Source organism: Nannospalax galili, unplaced genomic scaffold (assembly GCF_000622305.1).
Source record: "Nannospalax galili isolate Female #2095 unplaced genomic scaffold, S.galili_v1.0 scaffold679, whole genome shotgun sequence".
Taxonomy (NCBI): Eukaryota; Metazoa; Chordata; class Mammalia; order Rodentia; family Spalacidae; genus Nannospalax; species Nannospalax galili.
This window is the reverse complement of record NW_008343462.1, coordinates 426,610-454,503: the sequence shown is the minus strand read 5'-3', so window position 1 is coordinate 454,503 and position 27,894 is coordinate 426,610. Positions and strand designations below refer to the sequence as shown.

The 27,894-nt window shown below is 48.7% G+C and overlaps 2 protein-coding genes across 3 annotated transcripts in view; both read left to right on the top strand.

The window, feature by feature from the left end:
* The first annotated feature begins 3,208 nt into the window (after positions 1 to 3,208).
* On the top strand, positions 3,209 to 13,551 carry Fn3k (fructosamine 3 kinase). Of its 2 annotated transcripts, none has more exons than XM_008839650.2 (6): positions 3,209 to 3,568; positions 5,979 to 6,130; positions 7,448 to 7,539; positions 8,103 to 8,185; positions 12,324 to 12,446; positions 13,170 to 13,551. In XM_008839650.2, exons 1-6 carry the CDS (start codon positions 3,428 to 3,430, stop codon positions 13,524 to 13,526), a joined length of 948 nt encoding a protein of 315 aa, XP_008837872.1. In that variant the 5' UTR covers positions 3,209 to 3,427; the 3' UTR covers positions 13,527 to 13,551. The 2 variants fall into 2 exon arrangements, with proteins under 2 accessions (XP_008837872.1, XP_008837873.1); XM_008839651.1 differs by having other exon boundaries at positions 3,497 to 3,568; positions 5,947 to 6,130.
* A 529-nt stretch (positions 13,552 to 14,080) lies between these two features.
* Positions 14,081 to 27,894, top strand: part of Tbcd (tubulin folding cofactor D) — a 191,184-nt gene continuing 177,370 nt past the window's right edge. The window contains exons 1-6 of the mRNA XM_008839647.3: positions 14,081 to 14,362; positions 15,240 to 15,290; positions 23,873 to 23,970; positions 24,919 to 25,020; positions 26,343 to 26,489; positions 26,908 to 26,963. Of these exons, the coding sequence (XP_008837869.1) occupies positions 14,158 to 14,362; positions 15,240 to 15,290; positions 23,873 to 23,970; positions 24,919 to 25,020; positions 26,343 to 26,489; positions 26,908 to 26,963 (659 nt within the window). The 5' untranslated portion in view covers positions 14,081 to 14,157. The remainder of the gene's footprint in view (positions 14,363 to 15,239; positions 15,291 to 23,872; positions 23,971 to 24,918; positions 25,021 to 26,342; positions 26,490 to 26,907; positions 26,964 to 27,894) is intronic.

The following is a 27,894-nucleotide window of genomic DNA, read 5'->3' as shown; positions in this document are numbered from 1 at the left end:
TGCCTCAGTCTGGTATATTCTAACATTTATATACTCAGCATTTACCTTAGCTCTTTGTCAGGAGCCACTGTAATGCATGTGTTGCTAAAACTCCTTCTCTGGGGGAGTTATAAACGACTTCCACCCCCGCTCCTTCCAAGGTCCCAATGACAAACTGAGGTAGGATTCCACTGAATTCCATTCACCCTGGGGAACCAATGAGATTATTGTACTTAGTTACAGAGCCCGGGTGAGGGGGTGATACTCAGGTGATGGTCCTGTCACTCTCCCTGCCCTTCCTGTGCAAGATTGTCAACAGGCAATAGCCCAGCTGTGATCATCTTTAGCAAGCAGGCACAGCTTAGCTCAGGAAGATGGCGTCTGCCTGACTCAGGACAGCCCTGTATACTTTGTAATAAGCTATGACAACAGGTACAGCTGTCATTTCTTTCTCTTTTGAGACAGGGTCTCATGTAGCTTGGGCTGGCCTTGAACTCCTGATCCTCCTCTGCTCTCTTTGCTTCCCCTCTGGTTTGCCCTTTGTGTTATCTTTCTAAGATACATCATTTTTTTTACAGTTTGTCATTCACACACCATAAAATGGGCTCTTGACTTTTTTTTTTTTTTTTGGTCTTTTTGAGACAGGGTCTCCCTGTAGCTCCAGCTGTCCTGGAACTCACTATGTAGACAAGGCTGGCCTTGAACTCACAGAGATCTGTCTGCCTCTGCCTCCCGAGTGCTGGGATCAAAGGCGTGGCTGACTCTGATATTTTAAGAGATTCAGTATCTCAGCTGTCTTGCCTCTGAATTGCCAATGGCTCTTGTTAGCCCCCAGATAAACTTCTTCCTATCCGATGTCCCCTGTTCTCACAGCTTCTCCCTGAAAGCCCTTCATTTTAATTGTGGACTTTCCTCTTCGGATGACCCATCTTTCTAGAGATTGATAACAGACTTGCCCCAAACACAACCCTGGGATTTTCAGACACCAGTGACACAGAGAACAGCTTGGAAGTGTCCAGAAAGAGGACAGTTTCTACACAGAATCTTCAAAATGCTGGGCTGGAGAGATGGCTCAGTGGTTAAGAGCATGTGCTGCTCTTGCACAGGTCCTGAGTTCGTTTCCCAGCACCCATGTCAGACAGTTCACAACCACTTGTATCTCCATTGCTTCTGGCCTCCAGAGGTACCTGCACTCACATGCATATACCCCCACACAGACAGATACGTATACATAATTAAAAATAAAGACTCAAAGTGCTCAAACCAACACCTAAAGGAGCCAGTGAGCAGTGGTGCCTTAGTCTGAAGAGCATGGTCTGAGAAACCCGAGAGTCCATACATGCTCAAACAGCCAACAACGGGTTTCCAGATCAACTGTCGTCAGTGCTTTGTCAGGGTGCAGTGGCAGCATGGGTCTCAAATGGAGACATGAGATGTCCTTTCCACGGACAGCTGTCCTACCTGGTCTTTCGGGGGCCTTGCCACACTGTTATTTAGTTGGTGTCCTAGTTAGCTTTCTCTATTGCTGTGACAGACACCATGAACCAAGCTCTGTGGGATGGAGAGGGTTTATCTGGCTTACAGCTCACTGTCCATCAAGGGAAGCTAAGGCAGGAGCTCAAGTAGAGACCATGGAGGAACACTGCTTACTGGCTTGCACCTCTGGCCTGTGCACAGCCTGCTTTCTTATAAAACCCAGGACCACCATGCACAGTGGACTGTACCCTCCTACATCACTCAACAGTCAAGAAAATGCCTCACAGACATGCCCACAGGCCAGTCTGGTAGAGGAAATTCCCCAATTGAGGGTCCCTCTTCCCAGGTGTTTTGACAACTGGAGCTATTCAGCACAGTTGGTATGACCTTGGAGACTCATAGCCCCTAGGAGGAGGTGGAAAAGGTGCTTGGCTTTTGAGCCAGGTCAGAAAAGGCCTTTGTGCTAGAATCCTGGCTCTGGAGATGCTTACCCTGGCCTCCATGGGTGGGGATAAGCAGGCCATATCAGGAGGTCATATGGATGTGCCCTGCTCAATAGTAACTGCCAAGCCCAATTTCCATCATCCCACCTAGGTGCCAGATTCAGGAGTTACCAAAGAGCCTCCAGGGGACCCAGACTCAAATTTTGAGCCTGAGATGGGCCACATGGACCACAGAACTCACCAACTTCGGCAGGCTTTGCCGTAGAAAAGGATGATTGGAGGAGCTCCTAAGAGTAGAGGTGATGATTACAACCTCACACATTACAACATCCTGGGGAGAGTCTGGTCCCATTAGGGACCCAAGAACAGCGTGGAAAGGATAGAGCCCTGAGCCAGAAAGATGCAGTTTCAAATTCTCTGTGCTGTGTCCCAGCACTGGGACTTGGGCAGGTTAGGTCCTCTGTTCCTGTTTTCTTACAGAGAAGGGACCTGGTGGAATGATCCTTGCATAGGATGGCTGTGAGCTTAGCTGGCATCAAGTTAGGCCCTAGCACACAGTGAAAGCTCAACAGTGGCATCATTAGCCCAACTAATCCTCCTAGGCCCTCTATAGTTAGCTGGAGACAGCACAGTACTTGGGAGGGGCACCAGAAGTTCATGGTGCGCGAAGGTGAGATTTGCAATAACCTCCCAAAGCACTTTAGGTTTACCACAGCAGAGACTTGCCTATGTGTTCTAGTATGCATGGGTGTGTGTACCTGTAGATACAGGGAATGTACGTCTTGTTGCTCCTTTCCTATGGTGGCTGTCTGAGATCAGGCGTTCCACCCTGGGTGGGGTAGACCTTTGCTATCACCACCCTCAGTGTAGCCTCTATCACCCATGGACACACATTAAAGGTGCCAGTGGGGCCTGGTGAGAACCTCCTAGGCTAGGCTCCACCTTTGTCTTGACAGTGAGAACCTAGCTAGGCCTGTGTCCCACCCTCCACAGGTTAGCTGGGTCTCTAGGCTATGCCTGTGTTCCTGGATGAGAAACCGTGGCCCAAATCTTCCTTAGGGGACCCCTGGCCCCCAGCTGTGCAGGGAGCATAGGTCCTGGGGGGGCTCAGTGGGTGCAGATGTGCTGGGACTGCCAGGAATGCTGTGTGGACACAGAGACACTCCTTTTTGTCCCCCTGACTTTCCACATCACCCAAGATCAGGTCTGGGGTCCTGCTCCCCTGGCATGAGCCGGACTGGGGCAGGAGTTCTGGACTGAGGCCAGTAGGAAGGCATGGGGAGCTTCCCCACCCCCAAACCCTGGGTGGAGAGTGCCTTGGCTACAGCGATACAGCTAGAGCTGCCCGGTCCAATTCCTCTCATCCCGTGGCCAGGGTGCACCCGGAGCAGGCACCGAGAGCGCGCACCGAGTGGCCGCTGGAGCCTGCGGGCCGGGCCACTGGTCCAGTCGCTGCTGCGGCCTCGTGTCCGGTGTTCCGGTCCGGTGTCCTCGGCGCGGAGTCTGCGTCATCTCGCATCCCGGACCCCATGGAGCAGCTGCTGCGCACCGAACTGCGCACCGCGACCCTGCGGGCCTTCGGGAGCCCCGGGGCGGGCTGCATCAGCGAGGGCCGAGCCTACGACACGGATTCCGGCCAGGTGTTCGTCAAGGTCAACCGCAGGACGCAGGTGTGCAGCGGCCGAAGCCTGCGGGGCGGTGTTGGGGGAGGGGCAGGCGGGGGTTGAGGTGGGGGAGGGGCTAGCCTGGTCGCCCTGCCCGGTGCCCAGCGGTCATTTTACAGTCTTTGCTCTAGCACCTGCAGTCAGAGGGCCGGAGGATTCGTCTTGGCTGTGAGCACTTGCTTTCGCCTGCAGACACAGGCTCTTAGAGTCTTGAACTCACTGGGCATAGGCAGAGGTGAGGCCCAGCCCTAGGCTGCTTCTACCCACTGGGCTCCATTACCTCTCCTGCATCCTCCCCAGCAGGCGGAGCAAGGCCTGTCCCAGGACCAGGCCAGCGCTATCCTCACAGGCTATCTTGGTCACTATGGCCCTTAAAGCGGTCCTGTTTAAGAATGTTTAGAGCAGGCATGGTAACAACATACCTTTAATCCCATCCTTAGCAAGACGGTGAATTTAAGGGCAGCACCGCCTGGGCTACATGGGGAGCCCCTCCCTCAAAACAGGCCAACAACAAAAGAATGCATAGAAAACCCTAACAAACGCAGAAAGTTAACTGTAGGCCCTGAGAGCAGGCAAGCTGTAGATGGTGCAGCTGGGTGCTCCCTCTGCCCTGGATGGGTGCCAGAGGTCCTGTGCTCTGTGGACAGTGGTTCTGGGCGGTGTTCTGGTGGGCATGCTGGCCTGAGGGAAGGGAGACCCAGAGCAGCCCCTCCCAGCCCCTCCCTGCATCATTGGGCCCACCCCAGCTTTCCCCTTGAAACTCTCTCCTGCACACAGTTGGTGTTTTTTTTAAAAATATATTTAATTTATTATTATTTTATATGTATGAGTGTATTGCCTGCATGTATGTAAGTGCACCTGTGTTGTGCAGTGGCCATGAAGGTCAGAAGAGAGCATCAGATCCCCTGGAACTGGAGTACTGGATGGTTGTCAGCTGCCATGTGGGTGCTGGGAATCAAATCCAGGTCCTCTACAAGAGCAGCCAGTGCTCTTAACCACTGAGCCATCTCTCCAGCCCCCACCCCCCAGTTGGTGTTTAAACAAAGCAGGAGAGCAAGGGCTGGTAGGCGGGGTATAAGTGGTCTGAATCCTGGTCATTCTCTGCATTGTAGTTTGGGGGTTCACTGATGCCCTCTCAGGGTGGATGCTCAGCCCACACCTCTTGATCCCAGGTGCAGGCTGCCAATTTGAGGGTACCTGCGTGGTTTTCCCTGTGATAACTTTAAAGACAGGGGTTCTTTTCCTGTGTGAGATTAAGTGCTTTGACTTCAAATTTATTTTTAAATTTCTAAAACTTTAATTCTTGTGTGTGCATGTATGTATGTGTATAGACATGCATGTGTCACAGAAATGTGCGTGGAAGTCAGAGGACAACTCTTTTGGAAGTTAGTTCTTTTCTTCCACCTTTTTTGAGGCAGGGTCTTGTGTTTGCCACAGCATGGTGTACCCAGGCTAGCTGACCAGAGAGCCTTGGTGACTCTCCAGTATCCACCTCCCATCATGTGATAGGAGTACAGGGATTACAGAGCACGCTACCACACCTGACTTTTTACATGTTCCAGGGAGGCGGCAAGTGCTTTTACATGCTGAGTCATCTCCCTGGCCCAAGTTTAGTTTTTTACAGAAGCCTGCAATTCTATAGGAAAGTGTTCACGAACTGCATCGATAAATGCATGTTTTGAGCTAAGGATGTGGTACAGCACTTGCCTAGCAAGCACAGACGAAGCATGGGTTCAATCCTCAGCACCACAACTTTAAAAAAAAAAAAAAAAAAAGCATGCTTTCCATGGTGCAGAGAACAAAAATGAGAGCTCATGTAATGCAAAATGGGGCATTTGTGGAAATGCCCTGGAAACAAGAAGGCCTGGGTTCCAGCAGAGGCCTCTGGATAAATGGTGTACAGCTCTTCTGTGGCTTCCCTGGTCCCCACTGGAATGGAGCCAGGCCCTGCTGAGCTTCCAGCTCTTCCTTCCCTGACCCAAATGTGAGCCCAGGTCACTTCTACCATGCCCGAGGCTGCCCCCATTCAGAGTCAGGGAGAAAAGCAGGTAATCTGGGGGACCCAGGCAGCGTCCCAGGCTTGTTAGCTAACATTTCACATGTACCCATACCTCCCAGCACCCCTTGGCATCCCTCCCGTGGCCTGTGTATCTTCCACAGCAAGGGCTTGCTGTAGGGGTCTGCCCACAGGGGGACCTTTGAACTCTAGCCTCAGCCTGATCCTTTCTGCTCCTTCCCATCTGAAAGGGACCTTGTTTGCACCTGGGCCTTTGAGGGGTGGCTGTGGTGCTGGTTTTCAGCAAATGAAGGCACTTGGGCTTGTGGCTTCTGGCAAGGGCTATGAGTCCCTTGGCCTGGCTGGCAGGGCCCCTTTTGGTGTCCAGGTTTGCAGAGCTCATGAGGCATTTGGATGCAGGCCCGGCAGATGTTTGAGGGAGAGATGGCGAGTCTGGAGGCCCTTCGCAGCACTGGCCTGGTGCGGGTGCCTAAACCCATGAAAGTGATTGACCTGCCCGGAGGTGGGGCTGCCTTTGTGATGGAGCATTTGAAGATGAAGAGCCTGAGCAGGTGAGTGTGCACAAAGGGACTCAGAGACAGGGAGAGAAAAAGAGAGGGGGAGACTGACCAGAACACAGAGACACATGTACTGGAAGAGAAAGAGATGGAACATATGTGTACAGGCAGACAGAAACAGGTCAGAAATAGAAGCAGACATGGACACAAGACAGAGAAACAGAGATACAGAAGTAGAGAGAGGTGGGGAGAGAGAGAGTCCATTCTTAATGGAGGTGGATTATTGCTGGTTGCTGTTGTTTAGCTGTGATGAGACTGCATAAAGTAAGTGTATTTGAACCCACCTCTTGCTTTGTGATTTACAGTGTGCCAGTTCAGTTTGGGCTGAGGGAGACTGATCTATTATCTGGCGTCATAAATTTTGTCTCTATTACAGTTATGCGTGTTCATTGTATAAAACGTGGGAAGTGCAGACTTGAGTAAAGAAATCTGGCCACTTACAGTTCCATCAGGGAGTGGCCACAGCACTCAGCATGTGACTGCTGTCCCAGGGTCTCTCCTGTATGTGGCTTACATTTGCTTTTACAGAAGTTGGGGGTCTGAGTTTTGACTTCCCTTGCTCTGTGAGGCCTTGTGCCTGGTGCCCAGTGCCTGCCAGGAAGCTGCAGAAGCTGTCAAATGAACCCTCAGGGGTCTTATCATGCTTTATTTTTGGAAAGGGTGATCTTTCACTTTTAGAGTACTTTTAAAATATTTTAAACATTTCTCAAAACAGAATCCACTGGGTTGTGTTACTTGTTTGTTCTTTTTTTTTTTTAAATTTTTTTTTTTTTTGGTCTTTTTGAGACAAGGTCTCCCTGTAGCCGCAGCTGGCCTAGATTCACTATGAAGACCAGGGTGGCCTCGAACTCACAGAGATCTGCTACCTCTGCTTCCCAAGTGCTGGGATTAAAGGCATGTGCCACTACGCCCGGTTTTAAAAAATATTTTATTTATTATTTTTTTGTCTTTTTGAGACAGAGTCTCCTTGTAGCCCCAGCTGTCCTGGAACTCACTATGCAGACCAGGCTGGCCTCGAACTCACAGAGATCTGCTACCTCTGCCTCCCAAGTGCTGGGATTAAAGGCGTGTGCCACTACGCCCAGCTATTTTTATTTTATATGTATGAGTGTATTGCACCTGTGTCATGCAATGCCGCAGAGGTCAGAAGAGGGCTTCCGATTCCCCTGGAACTGGAGTTAAGGATGGTTTGTAGCCGCCATGTGGGTGCTGGGAATCAAACCCGGGTCCTCTGCAAGAGCAGTCAGTGCTCTTAACTGCTGAGCCATCTCTTCTTTGTTCTTTTAACTGGTGCCTTTCTTCTTTCCTTAGTCAAGCATCAAAGCTTGGGGACCAGATGGCAGACTTGCACCTTTACAACCAGAAACTCAGGGAGAAGTCCAAGGCTGGGGAGAACACAGTGGGTGCGTTCACATCATTGTCATTGTTTAACCTGGGCCCAGCCCATCAGCTACCCTGGATTTTGTCCATAGTCCTTTGTGGTGGTGTTTTAGTAATTGTTTGAATGACACCCCATCTCCCTTTACAGTGCATTAAAAACCCCCTGTTCACATGCATGTATGTCAGTATGAGTGTATGCTGTGTGTGCAGGTGCCTACAGAGGCCAGAAGAGGGCAGCAGATCTTCTGGAGCTAGAGTTGCAGGTGGTTCTGAAGTGCTAGCGTGGGTGCTGGGAACCTCTGAAGAGCAGCAATTGCTCTTAACCACTGAGCCATCTCTCCAGCCCCAGCTTTGTGAAAACGAGCTGATTATGCCATTTCAAGGGAGCAAATAAGTTAGTAGACTTGACTCTAGGTCAGCCCTTGAGTCTGTCCAGTGGGCTGAGGTAGGAAAGTCCTGGCAGGTCTGTTGTTGGTTACTCATCGCCATGTGTAATGAGTCTTCAGATCACCTGTGTTGGAGCTGTTTGAAAGCATGCAGCCAGGCCTCCAGAACATTCTGCTGAGGCCAGGATCTCTGTTGACAGGCTGTGGGGCTGAGGGCGCTGAGCCCCAGGGTGTGACCAAGTTCGGCTTCCACACCGTGACGTGCTGCGGCTTTATTCCCCAGGTGAGTGTCTGGGTGAGGGCATCCCTGCTTATTGATGGCCATTCCTGACCCCGTTTCATAACTGGTGACCCTCCCTAAGGCACTAGTGCTGGGCTTTTGACCCCTTGTTTTATGACAACATTGTTCTACATGTAGTACCTTTCACCAGCCCCAAGTTCTAAGGCTTCCTACTCCTTGGCTGGGCTGAGTGGGTCCTACAGCCATGGTGGGAAACTGCCGAAGGTGAGATCCTTGGATCCTAGAGCACTACCCACCACAGGAAGCATCAGCCGGGTTTGGTTGGGAAAATTGATGGTATTCCATACCAAGAACTAGCCACCATTCTAAGCATTTTGTGTGACTGAGCTTAGCAGTTGCTACAGCTGGTAAAGAGGCAGTGATGTCACTGATCTAAGAAAAGAGGAAAGTGAAGCCAGGAAACATTCCCAGAGACCCTGCAGCTGGTGAGTGGGAACCAGGATTGGACTTGAAGTCTGGCTCCAGAGATGGGCCTTAACCATTGCACAATGCTGACCTTCCTTGAGGCCTAATCCTTACACCCAGGTGGCATCTGCTTTTGGTAGCTCAGTGCAAAGTCCACATTGTTTTTTGGGCTTATGGCTCATGGCCTTTCCATGTAAGAGGCAAACCTGGGCTTGCCAACGTAGGCCTTTTGTTTCCGATGGGAAACTATCTTTCGTGACTACCAAGAGGAGGGAGCTCAGGCACTGGGAGTCTGGGCAGGTACACAGGGAATGCTGGGATACTGCATGGTGGACCTCAGTGCTTGGGGGGACCGGACAGGCTGCCGGGAGGGGTCTCTTGAGGTGTACCTGGTACCAAGGGGTAAACCCCAGGCTAACTGACTACAGCATCCAAGGGAGACTCCAGGAGAGGAGGATGACCTGACCATTTAGGCCACCTGCTGGGAGTCAGAGTGCTTCCACAAAGCATCCATGTCAAATCTCTTGACATTCATATGTGGCATTTATGCTGGCATGTGTTAAAGTCCATTCCACCATATGGCTAAACCATGATTTGCTTATCTATTCACACGCTGATGGATGTTTGGGTTGTTTCTAGCTTCTATTTTTACAAATAAAGCTGCTATGAACCTTTGTGTACAAGTCTTTGTGTGGACAAATGCTTCCATTCAACTTGGATGAATACATGGGGTGGGAAAGCCAGGGCTGTATGGGGAGTTACTAGAGTTTTAGGAAATTGTCACATGGGGCTGGAGAGATGGCTCAGTGGTTAAGAGCATTTACTGCTTTTGCAGAGCACCTGAGTTTGGTTCCCAGCATGCACATGTAAAAGCTCACAATCACTGTAACTCCAGGGGATCTGATGCCCTCTTCTGGCCTCTGTAGGTACCTACACACTCACACAGACACATATAAATAAAAAATAACTTTTAAAAAAGAAACTGCCACCTGTGTGCACAAGGCTGTACCAGTTTGTTCCCTCCAACTCCTAGGAGAGTTCTGGTTTTCCTGTTCTCATCTGTTTTCTGGAGATTTGTGTTGGCTTTTTGTTTTGTTTTTGTTTTTGAGATAGGGTCTCCCGGCAGCCCCAGCTGGCTTGGAAATGGCTATATAGACCAGGTTGGCCTCAAACTCACAGAGATCTGCCTGCCTCTATGTCCCGAGTGCTGGGATCAAAGGCGGGCGCACCTTGCTGGGCTTGTTTGCTTTTTTAGTTGTACCAGTTGGGGCAAAGTGATAGCTCCAAGGCCTGGCTTTGTATCTCCATGATGACTTAATGTGGAGACCCTGTGCACTGCACATTTGCTAACTCTATGCCTTCTTTTTTGCATACATACATAAATGCATAAGGGGAGGCTTGTTGAAAAAAAGAAAGGTTTTACTGGGAGGGAGATGGGGATAACAGGACAATGGGGGGAATGTGATCAAAGTACTTTTTGTTTCTGTGTGTGTGAAATTGTGGAAGGATAGTTGTTTTTTTTAATTAAAAATTTTGGGCTGGGTGTGGTGTAATGTCTTTAATCCCAGGCAGAGGCGGGAGGATCTCTGTGAGTTCAATGCCAGCCTGGTCTACATAGTGAGTTCAGGCCAGCTAGGGCTACAAGGATACCATGAAAATTTTTATGCCTTTAATCCCAGCACCCGGGAGGCAGAGGCAGGCGATCTCTGTGAGTTCAAGGCCAGCCTGGTCTACATAGTGAGTTCCAGGACAGCTGGGGCTACAGGGAGACTCTGTCTCAAAAAGACCAAAAAAAAAAAGCTGGGCATGGTGTCATGTACCTGCAAGTCCAACACTGGGGAAACGGAGATATTGGCCATCCAGTGTAGCCAAACTGGGGAGCTCCAAGTTTCAATGAGAGACCTTGTCTCGAGAAATAAGATGGTGAGCGAGTGACTGGAGAGATAACTTAGGTGGTGAAGTACTTGTCTCAAAAGCACGAAGGCTTGAATTTGGAACCCAGAGTCTTCATAAAAAGCAGATGTGGTGGTGAGTATCTGTAATCCTGATGCTGGGTGAGGGATAGCAAGACCAGATACTGGTGATTGCTGGCCAGACATCTAGCCAATCTATGAGACCCAGCCTCAAAAAATATGGTGGAATGAGATGGAATATTTCCATCAACCTTTGGCTTCTACATGCATACCAGTAAACATACATGCCATGGATATGTACACATGTGAATGCCTACATACAGATAAAGTGGAAAGTGATTGAGGAGATCTAGCATCAACCTCTGGCTTCCACATTCATACACACACACACACACATACACACACACACACGAAAGCTACTCTTTTCCCCATGGTAAGTATGAACTCAGGGCCTGTGTATGAAAGGCAGGTAAATTCTCTGCCACTGAGCTGTATTCCCCATTCTAAAAACAACCCTGATTTTTATATATCTAGGTTGTGTCTTGAAATCTTGCTAAATCTACTACACTGTGGTTTCTTCTTTCTTTTGGAAGTTTTCTATTTTCCTCTTCTTATAGGGTCTCTGGCCCTACCAGGTTATGACCTTACCCTTTGAGATTTCATTTAACCCGTTTTCCCTTAAAAGCTTTATCGCTGGTCTGGCATCGAGCTCAAAATTCTCCCCCTTCAGCCTTCCAGGTGCTGAAGCCTATCTGTTAATTCAGTCACCTTCGATATAAAATTTTAGGAGGAAGACATAATTCAGAACTTATCACACTGTGACTACAGATTCATCTGTTTCTCCTGTACTTGTCTGGTCTTTGCTTTGTTTCTGATTTGTGTTTAGAGACAAGGTCTTACGATGTAGTCCTGGCTGGCCTGAACTTGCTATGTAGACTAGGTTGACCTCAAACTCAGAGATATTGCCTGCCTCTGCTTGAGTGCTGCTGGGATTAAAGGCGTGCAACCACCATGTGCAGCCCCAGTTTTCACGTACTTTGAAGCTCTGTCATCAGAACCTAATCACTTAGAGGTACTGCAGAGTGTGGTGGCACATACCTGTTATCCTAGCATCTGGAGGTGAAGCAGGGGTTTAAGGCCAGCCTGGGATACATAGTAAAACTTGGTCTTCAAAATCCAAATAACAACCACCACCAGGTCCTCTTCATCACTTGACCATCTTTTCAGTGTAAGATGACTTTCTTTGTATTTCACAGTATTCTTTGGAAGTCTATGTTGTCCTATATGAATGCAGCCACTTGTCTTTTTCACCAGTGTTAAAAATGTATACACATTTTCTATCCCTTTAACCTATTTGTTTTTCTATATATCCACAAAACTTATCATTGGTTCTTGCTGTATTTTTCCAATCTGTATCTATTTGTGTGTGTGTGTGTGTGTGTGTGTGTGTGTGTGTGTGTGTCACTGGGCATTGAAGCTAGGGACTCACGCATACCATGCAAGCACTCCACCCCTGAGCCGTGGCCTCAGTCCAGTTTCTGTCATCTAAGTATTTTTTTCTGACCATTTGTACTTTGCGTTAACCGGTGTGTTTGGGTTTGCCTCTGCCACCCTCATTCACCCTGGCTGTTCTTTGGTCCCTTCCCCGCAGTTTCTTGTAGTGAAGCTGTTTCATGACTCCATTTATATCTTCACTTGGCTCACCAGTGTTTGCTGCATTTTGGGGGTTTGCTTGGGAGTTCCGGCAGGTTCCACCAAAGCTGTCCCATGGCTCTGAGTTGCTCTGATCTCTCGTTGCTCAGGTGAACGAATGGCAGGACGACTGGCCAACCTTTTTCACTCGGCACCGGCTCCAAGCACAGATGGACCTCATCGAGAAGGACTATGCTGACCGAGAGGCACGGGAACTGTGGTCAAGGCTCCAGGTAGGCACAACAGTTACTGCTCTGGAAAGAGGTTGTCTTCTTAAGAGCTCACCACATGCATTTGGAGTCCTCTGGGACTGAATCGGGGTGAGGGCACGGGTGCCAGAGCAGAGCCAGCCAAGCTTTGGGCGCGCCAGCACCCTTCTTATGCTCTAGGTCAGCAGGTATTTAACTTTTGTCAGATGGAATAGACACCTGGTTCATCGTATTTACTTACTGAGTGGAACACTTGTGCATTCTTCCCCGTTTTTTTTTTTCTGCCAAAGGAAAAAAATATGTCATTTTTGGTGAAGATGTAAATTCCAGCATGACTCATTTCAAAATACAACTCTCAAGATATGAGGAACAATTCAAATGTTACTCCAGGGTGAGCATGCCTCAAAGACATTTTAACTCCATAGTGTGGTAACTAGCAGGATACAGAACAGGTATAGATATGTATGTATGTTCAGTAAAATAAAGTACAGAGCCTAGGGTGTGCCAAGGTAGGGACCAAATTGGTTCATATACTATAGCACAAAAAAGTAACTGTATAAGGGTTTTCTGTAAGGTTTCTGTTCTTAACTAGAAGTGACGGGAGAGCCAGACCGAGCCTGCATTCAGGAATCCGGTAAGCCTTCTGGCCAGGCCTTTTAGACGACTTGGCTGGACTCAGGGCTAATCCGTGGTGCTTTGTGGCTCTCGGAGTCCCGCGATAACCCTGTGCACTAATTGCTTTCCCAGGTGAAGATCCCCGATCTATTTTCCGGCTTAGAGATTGTCCCCGCCCTGCTCCACGGGGACCTCTGGTCAGGAAACGTGGCTGAGGACGACCAGGGGCCGGTTGTTTACGATCCCGCCTCCTTCTACGGCCACTCTGAGTTTGAATTGGCAATTGCGATGATGTTCGGCGGCTTCCCCAGGTCCTTCTTCACCGCCTACCACCGGAAGATCCCCAAAGCCTCCGGGTTCGACCAGCGCCTGCTGCTCTACCAGCTATTCAACTACCTAAACCACTGGAACCACTTCGGGCGGGAGTACCGGGGCCAGTCCCTGGGGGTGATGAGAAAGCTGCTCCGGGAGCGCGCCGGGGCCCAATAAAGCCGTGCGTGACGTCTGCACTGCCTGCCTGGCTGGGCTAGCTCTGGCTACTCCCCCACGCTCAGCGCCAGGCTATGGCTGGGGCAGGGCCGGTGGGTGCTCGAGGTCGGTCGTGGGTCATCCGAGCTCGGCCGTGGGTGCTCGAGGTCGGTCGTGGGTCATTCCGAGCTTGCTGCTCTCAGCAGGGCTTTGCCTAAGCAGGTGCTAGCCCACGGACCCGAGCTGGCATCTCTGCAGTAGACGCAGGCGCCCGAGGCTTTGGGCCTTGGGCTACAGTCGCCACCAGACCCTCTGCACACCCCATTTTCCTTCTGAAAGCATTTATTTTCTGGGTAGGTGTGTACGTGTGTGCACACGCGCACATGAAAACCAGAGGGCAGCGTTCGCGTCTCCTTCCCGTACGTGGGGACTCGAACTCACGGCCCCCGCTCTTCAGGCCACGCCGTAGTGGCTCCACCCCTACTTGCTGGAGGCGCCTATTCTCGGGGCGGCCACGGTTTACGCATGCGCTCTCTGCGCGCGGCTTCGACGCGGAGCTCTTTTGTCGCCCGCTGGGCCCCGTACCAGGGTCGGAGGGCTCGGGGCGGAGCCGGCGGCGGCGGCGGGTGGCTCTTTTTTCGCTGGTGCGGGTATGGCTCTGACTGATGACCTCGCGGGCCTGGCCCAAAGCTATGCACCGGCCGCGGGCGCGGAGGACGAGGTGGAGGACGACCCGGCGCAGAAGGTCGCCCTGGAAGCGTTCGGGGAGAGCGCGGAGACGCGCGCGTTGCTCGGGAGCCTGGCCGCGGTGCACGGCCGGCGCGCGGCCCGGGAGGTGGCGGAGGAGCGCTTCCGCGGTGCGCGGCCGGGGCGGGGGCGCGGGGAGCTGAGGCCGCGGGGCAGGGAGGACCAAGCGGAGCGGGGATCGAACCCGCGGCCGGAGGGCGCGCTGGCCGGGGAGGGGCGGGCCGGGAGGCTCTGTGAACTGCACCGCCTGTAGCCAGGACCTGGGCTGCAGGCAGGGCGGGGAGTTGTCTGTGCTTGGTCCAAATCCTCCTCGGTTACACCTTTACAGTCATTCATAGCGGGCTCTGCCCAAATGTGCTCTTTGGTAATTAAGACTTCGCACCGTAGTAAAACCATCCTTGTGGATTCTTTTAGCTACCGAACTCTCTCCCTGATGTCTTTCTTGGTTTGGAGTGATGGGGCTCTGGCTTTAGGAGAGCAGGGTGGCGGGCTTAGTGGAAGGGTGGGGAATCTGAGGTGGGCGTGGCAGGGGAGAGTTGTAGAGGCAAAGGAATCGTTGGGTTGGGGAGAAGCAAGTTCGATTGCTGCCGGGGCAGGAAGCTAGTGGCCAGGATTAAGGAGGTCTGGCAAGTCAGAGCCCTGTAGAGTGTTGGAGAGGGAGGGCTTGATGCTTGGCCTAGGAGCATTGGGGTGGGAGGGGCGCACCTAGGGGAGGAGAAGTTGTGGAAGTGCAGAAGAAACCCAGTTTGGGAGGGAGGGTTCAGAAGAGGTGGGAGAAGAGGACTCTAGAATTGGAGTGGCGGTCACAGTGGCCCTCAGGAGCCTGTAGCGTGTTGGGCACCCATGTAGCACCTGTCAGCAAGCATCCAGGTGTGTCAGCTCCTTGTAAGGGCTTAGGAAGAGAGGAGCTGCCCCATGGGAGTTTCTGAGACAGCAGGAGCGTGTCTAAGGGTCGCCGACTTAATTTTCATGTTGTTTCCCTTTCAGTAATTATGGATAAATACCAAGAACAGCCTCACCTCTTGGACCCACACCTTGGTAAGCAGAGAAGCTGGTGATGTTAACGGTTCAATCACAGATGAGTGTAAAGACCCTGTCAGGGTGCTGGCACCGTGTGTGCTGCCGGCAGCAGGTGTCAGAAGAAGTGTCCCCGTGCTCTTGTCTTGTTGGCATTGGTCTTGTGGGCCTGTGGTGACAGTGGCAGGAGGTTCAGGTGCCATTCTAGGCTGTGTGCAGATGCGTGTCAGCTGCTTTCCCCCTGCTGCTATGTGAAGAACAGGTCTTTTCTCCTTACTCATGGTTTAGTCTGTTGTGTGGGCACATGTCTTTCTGGTAATTGCCACACAGGGTCATGTGCTCAGGAAAGTTTTCATCAGATGGAGGACATCTGTCCATTTTATAGGTGGAGACGCTAAGGCTGGATATCACAACTTCAGTATAAGGAGAGTGACTTTTCACTGTTTTCTTTATATTTGAAACTATTTCATACTAATTGCATTTTTTTGGTTCTCTTTTTTAAAAAAACAATTAAAAAAAAAATCAGCCAAGCAGGCATGGTGGTGCATACCTTTAGTCCCAGCACTCGGGAGGCAGAGGCTGCAGATCTCTGTGAAACTGAGGCCAGCCTGGTCTACATAGTGATTTCCAGGTCAGCTGGGGCTACAGGGAGACCCTGTCTCAAAAAAACCAAAAAAAATTTTTATTTTATGTATATGAGTGTTTTATGTGCATGTATGTAAGTGCATCATGTGTGTGCAGTACCCATTGAGGTCAGAAGAGGACATTAGATTCCCTGGAATATGAGTTACAGATAATTTTTAGCTGCCATGTAGGGGCTGGGAACCAAACCCCCATCCTCTGCAGGAGCAGCCAGTGCTGTTAACTGCTGAGCCAGCTCTCCAGCTGCTCTTCCTGAGACAGTCTTGCAATGTAGCCCTGGCTGGCCTTGGATTCATGGTAGCCCTCCTTCCTCAGCCTCCCAAGGGCTCAGGTTGCAGGTGTGAGCTACAGCGCTTGGCTGGTTTTTCTTTTTTTGAGGTAGGGTCTTGCTACGTAGCCCAGGATGGCCTCAAGTACTCTTGGTGCTTTTTTGTCTTCTTCTGAACGAAGTTTTGCATAGGTCCCACAGCTGGTGAACTTGCAGGAGGGATTTAACACCCCGCCCCCCCAGCCACTGTGTTTTATCCTCTAAGATAGGGCAGGTGGCTGATGTCAGCTGAGGGAGGTGGAGCAGTGGATGCCCCAGGCCTCATCTGACAGTGGGCTTTGGATCCCTTGTCCCCTTGGAATGATACAATCACTGCCTGGGAGGTGCACTTGACCCCTTTGGGTGATAGATAGCCTTGGACCTGCAGCTCTGCTGTGGAGTAGGAGTGTGGTGCTTACTGTATGCCCTCCAGTACCCATTGATTTTTCATTTCTCATCTGGGAAGTGCGGACAGGCTCTTTTTAGAAGGAGAGAATGCGTGTCAGTGCTGGTCCTTTCCCAAGTTTGGCATGTTTTGTGCCTTCACTTCTGCCGTTCAGTGTTCTGTGTGGTGTGTGGGCTTATTGAGATTTAATACATTGGGTTGTGAAGACTATCATCTCTTTTTTCTTTTTTTTGTCTTTTTGAGACAGGGCCTCCCTGTAGCCCCAGCTGTCCTAGAACTCACTATGTAGACCAGGCTGGCCTTCAACTCACAGAGATCCGCCAGCCTTTGCCTCCCAAGTGCTGGGATTAAAGGCGTGTGCCACCACTGATCCTGAACTTGTGATCCTCCTGTCTCAGTGTTCCTGGCCTGTGCCACTAAGCTTGGTCTCTTCCTTTGTGTTTGGCTTATTCCTTGAGTGACCTAGTGTTTGCAGTATCATTTTTTATTTTCTGCGTAAGAGTATATTGCCTGCATGTATGTGGGTATATTCCTGTCATGCAGTGCCCATAGAGGTCAGAAGAGGGCATTGGATTCCCTGGAACTGGAGTTACAAATGGTTGTTACCTGCCATATGCTGGGAATCAAACCCAGGTCCTCTGCCAGAGCAGCCAGTGCTCTTGACCACTGAGCCATCTCTCCAGTCCTGAAATACCATTTCTGCCTGTATTCAGTGCTCATCAGTGCTAGCCTTGGTGGCAGACCTGCTGTCCTCCCTCTTCTGGTCCCTGCTCCTTTTCTGCCTCACGTTCTTGTTAGTTGCTTTATAGTATATCTTGTCTAGCATCGTACTTTTTTTAAAAACTGTTTTCCAGTCCTTTCTTTAATGCAGATGAACTGTTAAATACATAGATTCACGTTTGGGGATTGTTTTTGTGAGATTTGGTTTAGGCTGTTGGTAATAATGCACTGTCTTTGGGTAGACATGTTTTTTCTTACATGACTATTGAAGAGTGGAATTTCTGGGTTGTGTAGTAAATGTTTCTTGTAGTAAACTGCTGTACTGTTCCATAAACATTGAGTCATCACGCATCACTGCCAGTCTTTCTGTTGGTGGGCGAGTAGTGTCTTTTGGTTTTATTCTGCATTTCTTAGGTGTGAATTATAATTATTTTTATTAAGATTTATGGACAATAGGGCCAGGTGTGGTTGTGCATGCCTTTAATCCCAGTGGAGGCAGGTGGATCACTGTGAGCTCAAGGCCAGCCTGGTCTACATAGTGAGTTCCAGGCCAGCTGGGGCTACAGCCTTGTTTCAAAAAGACAAAAAAAAAAAATTATGGCACAGCACACAGTGTGCTCTGTTGACTGTTCATGTGTGTTTGTATGTCTGCTGTTGGGTGGAGTGCTCCATGAATCTTCCTTGAGTAGGCAGGGCGGTCGTGCTGTTAGGTCCTCGCTGATTTTCTGTTTGCTGGGCCCTGTTTTTTTGTTTTTTTTTTACCCCCCTGCTCTCCTTTTTTGCTTTATTTTGGAGTTCAGGGATTTGTCCTAGTACAGGATTTCCAGGCTTCACAACAAATTGAGCCTTTGTCTCTAGACGTGCCCTCTAGTTTTGGTAGCGTTCCTTGTTCCTTAGTCTCCTTTGAGGGCTACCCGCTGGTGATGGCGATTCATCTGCTGCATGTTTCTTTGTGTGTGTCGGTTCTTCCCATGGGTTGGACCTGACTGTCTGTGTGTCTTATGTCTTTGGTATTCCTCTTTGGCATTGGCATTGTGACCGGGTTAGCCACCTTTCTCAGGACTTGCTTTCTATTTATTGCATCTGTTTTTTGGGGTTGTTTGTTTTAAACTCTGCCTACTACTTTCTTTTGTATTGATTAAACACCCTTTGGTATTTTGTTTTATTTCCACTGCATCCTCAGTAGCTATTTTTTTTTTCTCTCTTTTGTCTTTTTGAGACAGGGTCTCCCTGTAGCCCCAGCTGGCCTAGAACTCTATTATGTAGACCAGGCTGGCCTCAAACACAGATATCCGCCTGCCTCTGCCTCCCGAGTGCTGGGATTAAAGGCGTGCACTACCACGCCCAGCATTTTTTTGGTTCTTACTTGAGGCTTAACCATGTGCATCCTCAGTGTATTACAATAGACCCTCAGATAATATGTGTCTCATAGCATGATGGAAATTTTCAGAGGATTCTTTTGTGTATTTCTTTCTTTTGTTTTGTCTTTTTGAGACAGATCTCCCTGTAGCCCCATCTGGCCTAGAACTCTATGTAGACCAGGCTGGCCTCGATCTTACAGAGCTCTGCCTGCCCCGCCTCTGCTGGGATTAAAGGTGCATGCCATCACGCCTGGCTTTTGTGCTACTTTTGTCACACATCTTTCCTGTTTATTATAATTTTTGCTTTACACATGCATTTTAAAAAAGATTTTATTCTCCTGGAACTGGAGTTACATGTGGTTGTGAGCTGCCCTACGTGGATCCTGGGAGCCAAACGTGGATTCTGTGCAAGAGCAGCAAGTGCTCCTAACTGATGAGCCATCTCTTCAGCTGCACACTCAGATTTTTTTTTAAATTTAATTTCTTTCTCTCCCTCCCTTCCTTCCTTCCTTCCTTCCTTCCTTCCTTCCTTCCTTCCTTCCTTCCTTCCTTCCTTCCTTCCTGTGTATGCGTGTATTTTATGTGTACGCGTGTATTGCCTGCATGCAGGTAAGTGCACCCATGTCGTGCAGTGCTGGCAGAGGTCAGAAGAGGTATTGGATCCCCTGGGACTGGAGTTACAGACAGTTGTTAGCTGCCACGTGCGTGGTGGGATTCAAACCTGTGTCTTCTGCAAGAACAACCACTGTTCTTAACTGTTGACCCATCTCTTCAGCCCCTCAGATTTTTTTTAAAAAGAAATAAAAAAGGGGGCTGGAGAGATGGCTCAATGGTTAAGAGCACTGGCTGCTCTTGTAGAGGACCTGGGTTCGATTCCCCCACTCACATGGCTACTAACAACTGTCTGTAACTTCATTCCAGGGGATCCAAAGCCCTCTTCTGAACTCTGCGGGTATTGCGTGACAAGGGTGCATCTACCTCATACACATAAAATTTTTAAAACAATGAAGAAAAATAAGTCTGTGGTGTTTATGTATTTGCTTTTCAGCTTTGTTCGCTTCGTGTAGACAAGTTTTCCATTTGACATTTACTTTCTGCTTGAAATTTTACTTTACTATTTTTTTTTTTTTTTTTTTGGTCTTTTTGAGACCGGGTCTCCCAGCTGTCCTAGAACTCACTATGGAGACCAGGCTGGCCTTGAACTCACAGAGATCTGCCTGCCTCTGCCTCCCAAGTGCTGGGACTACAGGTGTGCATCACCATGCCTGGCTTACTTTACTATTTCTTTAAAAAAATAAAAAAAAAAATGTAATATATATGAGTCTTTTGCCTGCATGTATGTAAGTGCACCATGTTTCACAGTGCCCAGAGAGGTCAAAAGAGTGTGTCAGATCCCCTGGAATTGGAGTTACAGTTGGTTGTTAGCTGTAAGAACAGCCAGTGCTCTTAATCACTGAGCCATCTCTCCAGCCCCAATATTTCTATAGTACAGATTTATTGGTAGCATCTTTCAACTGGTGTGTGTGTGTGTGTGTGTGTGTGTGCATGTAAGTGAATGTGAGTGTGTGGATGTGTGAGTTTGTGTATATGTGTGAGCGTGTGCATGTATATGTGTGTATGTAGAGCCCAAGGTTGATGTCAGGAATAATCCAACGTTGATCTTGCAGCTTATTCATTGAGGTGAGGTCTCTCAGTTGAACCCAGACCTTGCTAATCATGCTAGAATAGTAGCTTGCTCTGGAGACCCTCTGTCTCTGCCTTCTGAGAAGGAATTACAGGTAGGCCGTGCCCACCTGACACGTGGGTTTTGGGGATGCAAACTCTGGTTCTCATGCTTACCTAGTAAGCTAGCTCCTTGGTGCCCCCTTGGTTCTTTTCCACTGGAACCAGGCCTCACCAAGTAGGCTAGACTGACTGCCGAGGGAGCTCCAGGAAGCTACCTGTCTCCGCCTTCATAGCGCTGCAGTTACCGTGTGATTACAAGTGCATGCCACCATGCCAGGTCCTCATGCTTGTGTGGCAAACTCCTTATTGATGGAGCTACTTCCCAGACTCTCAACTTAAAAAAATTATTTCTAATTATGTGTATGTGTATGTGTATGTGTATGTGCGTGGGTATGTGCAAAGTGTGTGCCCGCAGAGGTCAGAGGTGGTGGGTCCTCTGGAGCTGGAGTTACAGGTGTTTGGGTTGTGAGCCTCCTGATGCAGGTGCTGGGAACTGAACTCAGCTCTTGCCAAATCATTTCTCTAACTCCTCAATTAAAAAAAATGTTTTTGAAAAAAATGACATTTATTTTGCGTGTGTGTGTGTGTGTGCGTGTGTGTGTGTGTGTGTGTGTGTATCTGTATGGATGTTCAGCTGCATGGGGATCAGAGGACAACTTGCAGGAGTTGATTCCCCTTCCACCACCTGGGTCCTGGGGATTGAACTCAGGTTGTCAGGCTTGGTGGTAGGTGCCTTTACCCACTGAGCCATCCCTGTAGCCCCTCAACTCTTGGTAGTTTATACCCTTGGTTTTGAAAGATAGGTGGCTATTTAGAATTCTAAGTTGATAGTTTTTCTTCAGGTCCTTTAAAGCCGACGGTTGTCTTTTGGCATTATTCCTGACGTTGACGTCTGTGTTCATTCTCACCTTTGTCTGTGACTGCTATTTTTGTCTGATTGTTCTTAGCATGTTCTTTGTTTTGAACAATTTGATTACCATGTGCCATGGTGTGGTTTTCTGTTTGTTCTGTTATTTATCAAACCTTTTGGGTTAGTCAAATTTAGACGTTTGTGCGGTTGTATGTGTGATCATTAGTTTGTCAACTTGAAAGAATCTAGAAACATCGGGGAAGAGTCTTGGAGAGGGATTGTTTATGTTGGGTTGGCCTGTGAGTGTGTTTGTGGGGGAGTGTCCTAACTGCCACTGTGGTGATGCCATTCCCTAGGCAGGGTCCTGAACTTACAAGAGTGGGGAAACTGAGTTGAACAGGAGCAAGTGAGTTTGAAATCATTCTCTCTGCTTTTACTGTGATGTGATTAGCTGTTTTAAGTTCCTGCTGCCCTAACTTCAACTGTGGTGGATGGCACTCTGGGATTCTGGAATTGTGAGTTCAATATAAGTTTTTCCATCCTAAGTTGCTTTTTGTTAGGCTGTTTTATCACAGCTGCAGAAATGAAATTAGAAACTACCCAGAAAGTGGAATTGTTGCTGTGATGACTGTATTTTATAGTGCATTACGTTGAGACTGGGGACAAGGGGTTAGGGTTAGGGTTTAAAGTGACATCATTATGTGTCAAGTTGACAAGGGCTGGATGATGCTTAGTTTGACATAATCTAGAAACCCTATACATCACCAGGTGTTTTAACTGGTTAATTTTTTGTCTCCAGAATACTGTAAGGTGGCAGGGTGTGGTAGCGTACACCCCAGCACTTGGGAGGCAGAGGCAGGCGTGAGTTTGAGGCCAGCCTGGTCTACATAGTGAGTTCCAGGCCAGCTGGGGCTACAGGGAGACCCTGTCTCAAAGTGACCAAAAGGGGGCTAGAGAGATGGCTCAGCAGTTACGAGCACTGTTTGCTCATGTAGAGGATCTGGGTTCAGTTCCCTGCACCCACATGGTGGCTAACAACTATCCATAACTCCAGTTCCAGGGGATCCAATGCCCTCTTTTGGCCTCTGCAGGCATTGCACACCACAGGTGCACTTACGTACATATAGGTAGTACACTCATACACATAAAGTTAAAATAATAATAAAAAAAAAGAACACTGTAGTTTGATAGGGAGTCGAGTAACTTGCAGGTTGCATCTGTTCTTCCAACCCTTTGAGGCTTTGTTTGTCTTCTAGCCTTTCTCTAAGGTAGCCGCACCATGAAGAGCTGATCTTTCTGGAATGTCCCCCTGTTGTCCTGGTCAGCACGACATGAACCCTAGGAGCAGTTTTCCATAGTACTCCCTGGTAGTCCTTCCTAAATTGGCCTTGTGGGCTGTCCCCGTGCTTGTGGGTTACCCCTAAGTTAGGGGCTGTCCCCATGTTGGGAGCCGTTCCAGTGCTGTGGGCCGTCTCCATGCTATGGGCCGTCTCCATGTTGTGGGCCATCCCAGTGTTGTAGGCCGTCTCCATGTTGTGGGCTGTCTCCATGCTATGGGCCATCCCAGTGTTGTGGGCTGTCCCAGTGTTGTGGGCTGTTCCTGTGCTGTGGGTTGTCTCAGTGTTATGGGCTGTCTCCATGCTATGGGCTGTCCCCATGTTGGGAGCTGTTCCAGTGTTGTGGGCTATCCCAGTGTTGTGGGCTGTCTCTGTGTTGTGGGCTTTCCCAGTGTTGTGGGCTATCCCAGTGTTGTGGGCTCTCCCAGTGTTGTGGGCTGTCTCCATGTTGTGGGCTATCCCAGTGTTGTGGGCTCTCCCAGTGTTGTGGGCTGTCTCTGTGTTGTGGACTATCCATGTCCATGCTTGTGAACAGCCTTCTTGAACTCATTTCTCCTGTCATTGTACTCTGCCCTGCCCTGTACTGGGTTTTGAACATGGGCTCTGTGTGGATAGGAGAAGATGGCTGTGCCCTGCATGATCCTCTCCTTCCTCTTTTCTGTCTTTATGCATTGGTTTAGCCTGGATTACTGATAAATCATAATAGTTGTAGCAGGTGCCATCTGTAAAATATGGTATCAGAGGACTGAAAATACAGCTCTGTGGTTGGGTGCTTGCCTAGCATGTGTGAAGCTCTAAGTCCAAGTCCAAGCACTGGAAAAAAAAAGAACAAAGAGCTACTTGGCCAGTGAGATGGCTCAGCAGGTAAAAGCATTTGCCACTAAACCTGATGATCTCAGTTTGCTCCTTGGGACCCATGTGGTAGAAGGAGAGAAATGACTCCCATATGTATGCCATGGCATGCACTCATGTACACACATACACACACTAAAATAAAATAAATGGAAAAAAATAACGGTATCAGAGCCCAATTTTAGACACTCTCCTTATATTTTGAAAATGGGAGTAAGTGTTGTCTTGGTGACTTCCTTCCCAAGATGGCCAAGACGAGCATGTGTTTCTTTGCTGTTGACTCTTGGTTCCTTAAACTCACTAATACTGGAGCGTTCGTCTGTCCTAGATGGCACCATTTTAATTTTGATGTTTCAGCATTGTGTTTAATTCATGGCAATGTTTTGTGTCCGTTTTCCCCTAGAGTGGATGATGACCTCGTTGCTGGACATAGTGCAGAATGAGACGTCTCCGCCTGCCCTCGTACATCTGGCTTTTAAATTTCTTTACATCATCACCAAGGTAATGGTGCATGGCACTGTAGGGTGGACGGATACTTTCTTCTGTGCGTGATCTAGAAGTTAACGAAGTGGTTTTTCTTGGGGAACATGCTTCTTGGGTCTCAGTTCTTAGTGATCTGGGGTCCTTTGGCTGGAGCAAAAAGTTTCTTATAAGGAAAAAGCAGAAAAGCTTGATAGAAACAGAAATGCTTCTCAAGCTGTCGTGTGTGGATAAGTGTCCTGGGGAGTCGTACCCGGCAGCTCTGTGGAGGAGGTCTGGAGCTTTTTCTACAAGCTGCTCCATTGATGCCCGTGTGCTGGCCTCAGATCTAGAGTCACGGGAGTGACTTTGAGTTATCTCTGTGAGGGTTGTGGGTGTCAGGGAACATGTTCTAGCGTTCCTGCTGTGCAGCTGGGGAGGCCCATACTGGAGAGACACCTGGATGTTTCACAGAAGTGGTGCCCTTTGAGGTGCATGGGGGCATAGTCCTCACAAACTTCCAGGAATAGTTTCTGAACAGAGAAAATAGAAACAAAAGTTTTGAGCTTGTAACATGCCTGTATTTCTGATGCACAGTGTATGATTTATTATCCAGATTGAGACAGAATAAATTTAATGAATAAATGAGTTAAGAAATAAGGATCTTTTCTGTTCCTTTGGTCTTATGAAGTTGTACTGTGATGTGACAGAATTCTCTTCAATCAGTGGAAGGCATGAGTAGTGATTTAAAAAATTTTTTTTTTGAGACAAGAGTCTCCCTGTGCCCACATCTGGCTGGCCTGGAAACTGGCTATGTAGCCTATGCTGACCTCAGTCTCACAGAGCTCCGCCTGCCTCTGCTTCCTGCATGCTCAGAATAGAGGCATGCGCCCCCTGCCCAGCTTGGGTGGTGGTTTTTGATGAGAGGATAAAGATGATTTTACTGTTCTCTGTTTTCTAATTATAAATACTTTAATGTCTTTTTATCAGGTTCGAGGATACAAAGTATTTCTGCGTTTATTTCCTCATGAGGTAGCTGATGTTCAGTCTGTGTTAGACATGCTCACGGGTCAGGACCCTAAAGACCACGAGGTGAGGACCCCACCTCCTTCTCCCGGCTGGCTGTGCCCTCCCCGGCCACCCCACCTCATCTTTCTTGGGTCGGAGGTGTTTGATGTCACCCCATCCTTCACTCCTAACTCTTAACCCTTCAGCTCCCACACATCTGCTTTAAAATGTGTCCCTTACAAAGAAGAAAGAATGCCTTTTAACTCACTGACTGTGCTAGGTCTCCAAGGTGTCCCCCGTCCCCCCAAGGTCCATGGCACGCTAGGGAGACATGGATCACGGCGTGTAGGTGTGTTTGTGGTGACAGTGGGGTTGATGGTGTTTAAGGGCATTGGGTTGGCAGAGAGGCTGATAGGATGGTCAGTGGAATATTGCTGGACATCATTGTTTCTATTGTTTTTTATTTTTTAATTTTTATTTCTCTTATTTTATGTGTATGCATGTATTGCCTGCATGTAGGTAAGTGCACCCATGTTGTGTCCAGCAATGCCCGAGGAGGTCAGAAGAGGCTGTCGGATCCCCTGGGACTGGAGTTACAGACAGTTGTTAGCTGCCATGTGGGTGCTGGGATTCAAATCCAGGTCTTCTGCAAGAACAACCTGTGCTCTTAACCACTGAGCCATCTCTCCAGCCTCCGTTGTTTCTATTTTTAAAAGAAAAATGTGAGGGGCTAGAGAGCCAGTAGTTAAGAGTGCTGGCTGCTCTTGCAGAGGATCTGGGTTTGGCTCTCAGCACCCCCATGGTGGCTAATGACCATCTGTAACTCCAGTTCTAAGGGATCAGATGACCTCTTCTGGCCTCCATGGGCTTTGCATAGGTGTACTTAACGTACATGCAGACAATACATGCATACACATAAGATAAAAATAATAAATTTTTTTTTTTTTCCTGTCTTTTTGAGACAGGGTCTCCCTGTTGCCCCAGCTGTCCTGGAACTCACTATGTAGACCAGGCTGGCCTTGAACTTACAGAGATCCACCTGCCTCTGCCTCCCAAGTGCTGGGACTACAGGTGTGTGCCACCATGCCCGGCTAATAAAATATTTTAAAAATTGAGATAAAGTCTTGTTAGGTAGCCCAGGCTAGTGTGGTACTCCCTATGTGTTCTAGGCTAACCTTGAGCTTAGGATTCTTCTTTCTAGTCTCCTGCATGCTGGGATTACACGTGGGCACCGACATCCCTGGCAGCTCTTTTTTTTTTTTGAGACGGGGTCTCACTGGCTGGCCTGGAACTTGGCTATGTATCCCAGAGTTGGGCCTGTCTCCTGAGGGCCAGGATTAAAGGCTCATGTCCCACAGCTTTGTCTTTTATGCAGGAATCATGCTGACTGTGATTTAACTCCTTAGACATGGGAAACACGCTACATGCTTTTACTGTGGCTCTCTGTGACCTGCTTGATCCCTTTTGATCTTTCACGCCTTGATGGGAACCTCCTCACTCAACCTGGGGAAACACGAATGCCCATAATGGACCGAATTCTACAAATAGCAGAGGTAAATATGGCCACACAGACCCTTAGCTGCTCATGTGCACACATTCCTGCTTGTGTTGTCTTGAAACTAAGTTGACTCAGCTTCTGATGTTACAGACTTATGTTTAACTGCCACTGTTGTTTTCAGGGAGTAAAATCCCACCTCAGCATACTCTGAAATGTGGTAAGTCATGTAGAGGTCAGATGAATTACTTTAGCAAATTTCATTTCTCCATAGATAATACAAATACTTTGTTAAGCACAGGGATGGCATGTAAGAGGTTTTAGGTAAGAGATTTCCTGCTTAGAGGAACCAAGGATTCATTTTATGTTTACAATAAACATAAACTATTTTGTAAATAATACATGGTCATTCTAGGAAATCTAGAAAAATAAAGGCAAGCAAAAATACTAAATTGAAATTTGTCAAATTCTTGTAGACTTACCTGGCAGTCAGCGACAAGGCACGAGATGCAGCTGCTGTCCTGGTGTCCAAGTAAGTCTTGTTGGCTGTGCGGGGCTGTTGACTTAGACGTCACTGGTGCCTTCTAAGATGGTTTGTCTCACACACTGTTACCTGTTTTGTTTTTGTCTGTTAGTCTTCGAATGAGGGCTCTGGAAGGAAGGTCTTTGTAGTCTGCAGATTCTATTGCCATCTTTGAGGGAACAGGGAGCTCTGATTGGTGACAGAAGAAATTGAATTGGAACTGATCACCTTCTGTGGTGATTTGGGCTGCTGTGGTCAACTGGTACCAGTTTGTGGTACTCACAGGGGTTACCTGGTGCCAGTTTGGGGCTTGCAGGGTCACCTAGTATCAGTTTGAGGCTTCTCAAGAGTTGACTGATCCTGGTGTGGGGTTCATGGGGGTCACCTGGTGCTGGTTTGGGACTAATAAGGGTACCTTATAGGCCCTTGAACAGGCATGTACACCTAGTACACATGCAGCTGGGATTCCCCTCTATGATGTGGCCTTCCCCCTGGAGTGGCAGCGGTTGGAGTTTTTGAGAGTCATCTCAGAAGCAGCTCATGCCGGGGTCTGTGGACATCATGAGCACACGTGGGTATGGCTTGGGAGTAAAATTCCCAGACAGGTTCAGCTGAAAGAGCAGTGAGTGAAACCCTGGATTCTAACCCAACCCCACCCCACCCCGCCCCACCCCTTTTACTTGACCTTTAACTTGGGTAGCTGGAAATACAAATGGGAGATAGTTTCTTTGGTGAGCTCAGATGATCAGCACAGCCTGCTTGGGGTGCCTCAGGTACCAAAGATGCTTGTAAGACTGATCTCGTTTTATGAAATTTGAGAACATGAAGATTCTTTCTTTCAGTATTACTACTCATTCTTTGAGAATTTCATGCAATATATTTTTATCACATTCACCCCTAACTCCTTTCCCCTAACTCCTCCCAGATCTACTCCTCCTTA